The sequence below is a fragment of the Cupressus sempervirens genome, chromosome 11, assembly GCF_028749045.1.
Source record: "Cupressus sempervirens isolate cs-2001-9-10 chromosome 11, ASM2874904v1, whole genome shotgun sequence".
Lineage (NCBI taxonomy): Eukaryota > Viridiplantae > Streptophyta > Pinopsida > Cupressales > Cupressaceae > Cupressus > Cupressus sempervirens.
Window position 1 is genome coordinate 138909642 of NC_143128.1, and position 7579 is coordinate 138917220.

General features: G+C 37.2%; 1 protein-coding gene across 1 annotated transcript; it reads left to right on the forward strand.

Moving 5' to 3' along the window:
• The first annotated feature begins 1403 nt into the window (after window positions 1–1403).
• LOC149528587 (alpha-xylosidase 1-like) lies at window positions 1404–7209 on the forward strand. Its single transcript, XM_089808720.1, has 4 exons — window positions 1404–1928; window positions 2791–3434; window positions 5033–5263; window positions 5457–7209. The coding sequence occupies exons 1-4, from the start codon at window positions 1708–1710 to the stop codon at window positions 7064–7066; spliced, it is 2706 nt and encodes a 901-aa protein (XP_089664846.1). The 5' UTR covers window positions 1404–1707; the 3' UTR covers window positions 7067–7209.
• Window positions 7210–7579: the final 370 nt, after the last annotated feature.

Sequence of the window (7579 nt, forward strand, 5' to 3'; positions counted from 1 at the left end):
AGTTGAAATCCACACTCTGGTAGAAACCTCCAAAATCTCAACTTATGCTCGCAAGCCACCAAGCAACCTCCTTATTTCTAAACCGCAGTCACTAGCTCTTCTCCAACCTTATCCAAGATCCAAGTGTAAACTGCCTCACATTCGACGCTCTGTCTACACACTCACAAGTCCATCACAATCCTGCTGTAAACTGCCTCACATTCGGCGCTCTGTCCACAGACTCAAGAAAATTCACTCTTCACTTTCTCCTCTCTTTTACACCTTGAAACTTTCCAAGCTTTCCTTCCAAAGCTTCTACTTCTCAAGCTTCTTCTCAAGCTACTCCTCAAGCTTCCACTTCTCAAGCTACTCTTTGAGCTTCTACTCCTCAAGCTTTCTCTTGAGCTTTCACTTCTCAAGCTTCTCCTTGAGCTTGATTTAGAAATGCTCATATGCCTTGCTTAAATAGGCACTTACCACCCCATGCATGACTTATCCACAACCTTCTAGAATTCTTCCACAACCTTCTACAACTTCCAAAACTTTCTACAATATTCATAACTTTCTAAAATTCTTCTCACACACCTCGATAAATGGAATGACAACCATTTATTTTTATTTTTTTCTATTATGCCACCTATGCACCTCGAAAATAAAAATTTCTCCTTTTCTCCTTTTTTATTTTTTTAATTATTTCTCCTCTAATTTTCGTCACTTTCTCTCTCCTCCAAAATTATTATTTTTTTTAAATTTTTTTTGTCTATTTTTTTGTTTTCAAATTTTTATTTTTTATTTTTTCAATAAATTTCCCATGCAAGATGCTCCTGCATCAGTAGAGGTTCTAAGATCAAGAGAAAATCAATGGATTAGATTATGTGAATAAGTTAGTGGATGGCTCAGATTCAATAGGGTTCTCAAAGTGTAAATATCTAGTATTTATAAACCTCAAAACCTTCAAATAACTTTCATTTTAATATTATTCCTTAAAATTACAATTACTGTCCCTAGATTATACATCTGAAAAATACAGACAACCTGTCCTTAGATTATAGACCTGAAAAATACAAACAACTTGTACTCTAATATTATCTATTTGACAAATACAGTGCCAAGATTACACATCTGGAAAATACAAACTACTTTTACTCTGTTTAAAAGGCAGCGCTACGCAGCTAGAAAACCGTTATGTGGGTAACACTCGGTTTATTTTCTAAAAGTTGTAAGATGTTAAGCCAAGAATACCGTTTTCATGGCTGCATAGCCACTACCTGATTACAGTCCCTATATTATACACCTGAAATATATAAAGAACTCTATATTATGTTAAAATAAGAAGTCGCAGTCCCTAGGTTCTGCACTTGAAAAAAAAATTACAGTTTTTATTATTCTATTATTGGAACCGTGAATGCTAACTTTCCAACTGCAAGTTGCTCTTATCAAATCGTATGAGTCATTGTCCACTGAGTTGGGCCTTTTGATTCGGATATAAAGACCATGTGCCTTTTATCCAAATCAAAGTATCCTTGGAAATGGTATATTGACCTCAGCCTTGACTACAAATAACTTCCCTCTCATCACTCCAATCCACCCAAAACTGGGCATCCCTTATATACCTGTTCGACATTCTTTGCATATGAGCTTCGGTTTAAGTTGTAATGGATAGTTTTTATACAGAGTAATTCATTCTATGCCGTTTACTACAGCTCAGGATTTCATATTGCATCCAATATGCCTTCTTCTATTGCTCTGCCAAGCACAATTTTACTGTTATCTCTGGCATTCTTGTTAGTTTTATGTCATCCTCTTGGCTGCAAGGCTCTTGGAAGAGGATATGCCCTGAATTCAGTCAGAGAATTCCTAGATGGAAGATCCTTCACAGCCCATCTGCAGCTAATGGACAACAGTTCTGTTTATGGCCCAGATATCCAAAATCTCCTATTGATAGTCAGGTAAGCATTATCAGTTAAGCAGAGTACATCTTAGCTGCATTGAAATATTATGATATCTCAATTTTTTGAGCTTTTCGGCGTGGATTTTGCTATTTCTTTGTACATAAGACTCCGCATTAATGATTTTCAGCTATATATTTTTTTTTCAGCCTCACTGGCCTTCTTTGATCGCTGGTGCACACTAATTTTCATTAGCAAGAAACCTATTTGCTGTTGTGAGCTTCCAATTTATCCTTTGCGAAACCTCAGCCTGGTCTTACAGGTGTGAATGGCCATGATAGCACCCGAAGGCTCTCTCGCCACTGAATGGGATTTCCCTGTACCTCTTCAATCTCTTTAATGGTCATCAGATCTGTCAAATTGATTTGTAAGCCCTATCACTTTGTATCTATTTGTTGGGTTTGATTTTAAGAGTTTCCTATCCCTTCCATAGTAAATGAAATCTCCCTCATCTTTGCCAATCCATTGAGTGGGTATGGCATGATCTTTTATGCCGTATGATCCATGGACGTGCATCTCTCTGTTTAACAGTTGTTTCTTGATAGCTAATTTTGAAATGAACCAATCCCCCAAGCATTGTTTTTACTGTTTTACTTCAAGATTTTCCTGTTCCAACTTCCAAATTGTCACTACTTGTTTGAGCCAATTTTGTGAGGAGTTTCGTTTCAAACTCAATTCTCCAAGCTCTACTAGGTTGTCTTTGTTTAGAAATTTCGAACTTACCTGTATCAGATTGTCCTTGGTTTCTAAAAATTGTCTTCTTTTTTTGGTATCTAATGAGTTCTCCAATCCCTTTTTAACTCTTTTATTTTAAGATTTCATATACTGTATGGTTATGGTTAACGCTTTGGAGCCTTTCCAGGTATGAATCACATAATCGCTTGAGGGTTTATATTACTGATGCTGATAAGGAGAGGTGGGAAGTCCCAAGAGAATTGGTAGCCAGAAACAATGATGGTGATGGAATTGCTAAGCAGAAGGAACCTGATTTGAAGTTTTCATACACCAAAAATCCATTTGGCTTTGCAGTTACTAGGCGTTCCAATGGAGAAGTCCTTTTCAATTCCACTGCACAACATCCAGGAAATGCTTATCCATTTGGTAACATGGTGTTCAAAGACCAGTACTTGGAGGTTTCTACTGTTCTTCCTTGGAATGCTTCTCTGTATGGGTTGGGAGAGAGCACACGGCGTGGGTTTCGTTTGGGCAAGAATGAAAGTCACCATACTCTTTGGACTGCAGATATTGGAAGTGTGAATTTGTATCTGGATTTGTATGGGTCTCATCCATTTTATATGGATGTAAGAGCAGGCGGTGCTGCGCATGGAGTTCTTTTGCTGAATAGTAATGGTATGGATGTTGATTATGGGGGTAACTATTTGACATACAGAGTCATTGGGGGAGTTTTAGACTTCTATTTCTTCTCTGGCCCTTCTCCACTCTCTGTTGTTCAGCAGTACACTGGTCTGGTGGGTCGTCCTGCCCCAATGCCATACTGGTCTTTTGGTAATTATTTTCATACTTTTTCTTCATAAAGCTTTTCATTTATCACTTTCATAATATCAGAAACTTTAATTAGTGCTTTTGCAGCTGGCCCTATTTCAGTAGCACTTCCTGCACTATCACAACCATATTAAACTCACAGTTCCTGGATTATCATGATTAAAATCTGTCTCCATACAACTACATGACCATTTTTCCTTAGTCTTAAATCTTTATGGTTAAACAAATTAACCTCAGGACTTGTTACACAATCAAATTCAGAAACAATAGTAAAAAAAGTTACACAATTGAATCCAAAAACAATAGCAAATAACCCCAGGACTTGTTAAAAGATTGCAATCCACCTTGTGACCAGGCAAATGGCCATTTGACTGCATTAACCTCATATCTCAAACTTTTATCATTGCAATTGCCCTTTGTTTCTACACCATGTAAAGTGCACATAGCTGTTTGTGCTAGACTGTATTAACCTTAAAACCTGGGTCATCTTGAATAAAATCCTCATTGGCAAGAGACCATGGCTCCTAGAGGGTTTGAGAGGCTTGCTGAAACCTTAGGTCGGATTTTGAACTTTGAAGAGAAGATGCACAGGATCCAGGTTTGTAATATCGTTATATTTACATTTCCATTATTCGCACTCCTTCTCCATGAAACTTCATGTCAGATTTCAAACTTCGAAGAGACGATGCATAGAATCTAGGTTTGTAATATTGAAAGATTTACATTTGCATAAATTTTATTCCTGCACCCCAAATAATCCATATAATTTTTTCAGAAGTATAAGAATCTAAGCAAAAGGATCGGCTTTCTAGGTAAAATTCATGACTCCTCACTGACAACTACGCCCACGTATACTTTCTTCTTTGTAAACATTGATATGCTTTGTTTCTCTGTTCTTGTAAAGAAAGTGCAGTAGCATCAAATTGTGAATAGGCTTCTAATGAGATTTCTAAATTGTAGTTTTAGGTAATGCTTATACAAGGATTGCATTTCATATTAGCAGAAACCTGATGTTTGTGAGGGGAAATGAAAGCAAAATATAGAATGACTTAAAAGTAATTAGAACAGGATTTTATTTATAAAAACATAAAAGAGGATCATCAGTTCAACCTAAGGGTCTTGAGGGTCAACCAGCAAAAACTAGGCAAAACTGTACATATGAATCTATGTGCTAGAAACAAATTCCTAGTTCATCTAATTTCCTGAAGGTAGTGGATGCTTACATTTTAACTTAAACCTGCATCTGTCTGGAGAAAAATCATAGCATGCTAAGATCCTAAATCAGAGGATTCAGAAAATACTGAAGGTTTTAAATTCAATTAAATTGATGGAAACCTTGAGTGTTGGACTAAATGAATGGTTAGAGTCTAGAATATTAGCCTCCATCCGATTGGCTGCAATAGCAATAAATTCTATAAATTACCGAGAGCAACACATAATTTTCCGTACATTAGATTGTACGAGTGTTAGTGGTAGAAATAAATCTGTTAATTTCGACTAGTGGTAGGACATATTTCTTAACTAATTTGAGTATGAAGTTGCATCTTCGAATTGATGATCATTTGTAATCTGATTATGTGTATAGGTATTCTATTGTACAGGTTTTCACCAGTGTAGATATGGTTATAAAAACATTACAGATGTCAAATCCGTTGTAGCTGGTTATGCAGCAGCAAAACTCCCTCTAGAAGTTATTTGGACAGACATTGATTATATGGATGACTTCAAGGATTTTACTCTGGACCCTGTGAATTTCCCTGAGAAAGAAATGAAAGAGTTTATTGAACAGATCCATGTTAATGGCCAGAAATATGTTCTCATTGTTGATCCAGGTATTTCTGAATTTTGCTCTTTATCATGAACTAACCCCATGCTATGGTGAAACTTGACTGCTTGACAATTGTTAATTGTATGATATGATGTGTTAATTGTTAATTGCAAATGTGTTTTGAAGCATCTTTATTTATGTACCCATATAAAAAGCCACATTGTAATGGCCTCCGTGCATTTGTTTAAAATGTGCAGGAATAGCCGTAGATGAAACGTACAAGACTTTTCAAAGAGGGATGAGAGAGGACATTTTTGTGAAACAAGCAGGTGTTCCTTACCTTGCACAAGTATGGCCAGGCCCAGTGCACTTCCCAGATTTTATGAACCCCAAGACACAATCTTTTTGGACTAAAGAAATCTCAGATTTTCACAGCACAATTCCATTTGATGGCCTTTGGCTTGATATGAATGAGGTTTCCAACTTTTGCAGTGGAATTACATGTTCCTTGCCAAAATCTGGGAATTGCCCGAGAAAAGACTCACAGACAGAATGTTGTCTAGCGTGCAATGATGCCAATGCCACAAAATGGGACGATCCTCCCTTCAAAATCAACAATTCTGGAATTCTCAGGCCATTGGGAAACAAAACTATGGCTGCCAGTGCAGTACATTATAATGGTGTCTTGGAATACAATGCACATAATCTATATGGGCTCTCAGAGGCCATTATGACCAACAAGGCACTGAGATCAGTAATAAACAAGAGACCCTTCGTACTGACCCGTTCTACCTTTGTTGGATCTGGAGTCCATGCCGCACATTGGACAGGGGATAATGCTGCAACATGGGATGATCTCTGGTACTCCATACCGACAATTCTAAATTTTGGATTGTTTGGAATCCCCATGGTGGGTGCTGATATCTGTGGCTTTGCAGGAGACACAACAGAAGAACTCTGCAATAGATGGATTCAACTTGGTGCATTTTATCCTTTTGCTAGAGATCATTCTGCAATCGGTACAGTTCGTCGAGAGCTCTACTTATGGAAGTCGGTCACAGAATCTGCAAGGAAGGCATTAGGTTTGAGATACCGTCTTCTTCCATACATATACACATTATCTTTTGAAGCCCATGCCAAAGGATCTCCAATGGCAAGGCCTCTTTTTTTCGCATTCCCGCAAGATACTAACACATTGGGAATCAGTACCCAGTTTCTTTTGGGAAATGGGGTTCTAGTCTCCCCTGTTCTGAAGGAAGGAGCAAGGATTGTAGATGCTTATTTTCCAAAGGGGACTTGGTACAGTCTGTTTAATTTTTCAGATTCTATACAGATGGAAAGGGGTTCATATGTAAGGCTTCAAGCTCCGTTAGATACCATCAATGTTCACGTATATGAAGGGACTATATTGCCTATGCAAGAAATGGCAATGACAACTAGAGAAGCGAGAAAAAGCCCATTCAGTTTGGTGATTGCAATGGGCAGCAGGATGGAAGCAAATGGGGAGTTATTTCTGGACAACGGATATGATTTGGAAATGAAGTTGAAGAATGGCAAATCGAGCTTTGTGAAGTTCCATGCAAATGTTGAAGAGGAAAGTCTCCGGCTCAGATCAGACGTCCAGATGGGGAAGTTTGCAATTAGGAAGGGATGGACTCTGCAGAAGGTTACAGTTTTGGGACTGCAATCTTCTTTTAAACATTCCAATGAAATTTCCCCTGGCACCACTCTTTCTGTTCACGGTAGTGGGGAGGACGAAATAAATACAAATATGAGAGCTATTGTGGATGGAAAATCTGTTATTGTCTCAAATATTTCCCATCCAATCGGTAAGAGATTTGAACTTACTATTACATGGAAAAAATAGTTGAGTGAACTATATTGAACTTATAGAGTACTGATCTTTTCTCTTGCAATTTGTTCAAGTGTAAGCAATAGCTGTGCTTGATGCAGCTGGAGTGCCTTTTGCTTAAAAATAAATAAATAATTGAGATATATTTAAGTTTAGAATCTTTTAACAAAATAGTTTCTATGCAAATCGGTTTCTAGATTTGATTGTATATATGTTTTATCATCAAGATTTCAGATCACACCCTGTAATTCATCATCAAGCTGAGAGATTGATATAAGAAGAAAGAAAAAGGACATGAAAAGAAAGGAAAATATGAACATAGTTGATTACAATGATGGGAAAAATAGTTTAGGAACATGGAAGCTTTGCGCTAGGAGTTATGTTCAATTACTATCCGACTTAATCCATGGAAAATTTATAGAAGCAAAAGTCCATACCATTTCTGTTAGTCCTTGCATAAGATTTAGAGTCTTTGCCTAACATTTATAGAATAAATCTGAGTTAGTTTTCTTCTAAGATGTAGATCTA

Coding starts and splice junctions, on each gene's coding strand:
- LOC149528587 (XM_089808720.1), top strand. CDS start 1,708: ATGCCTTCTTCTATTGCTCTGCCAAGCACAATTTTACTGTTATCTCTG. Junction 3,435..5,032: donor AATGCCATACTGGTCTTTTG/GTAATTATTTTC, acceptor TCTATTGTACAG/GTTTTCACCAGTGTAGATAT. Junction 5,264..5,456: donor TGTTCTCATTGTTGATCCAG/GTATTTCTGAAT, acceptor TAAAATGTGCAG/GAATAGCCGTAGATGAAACG.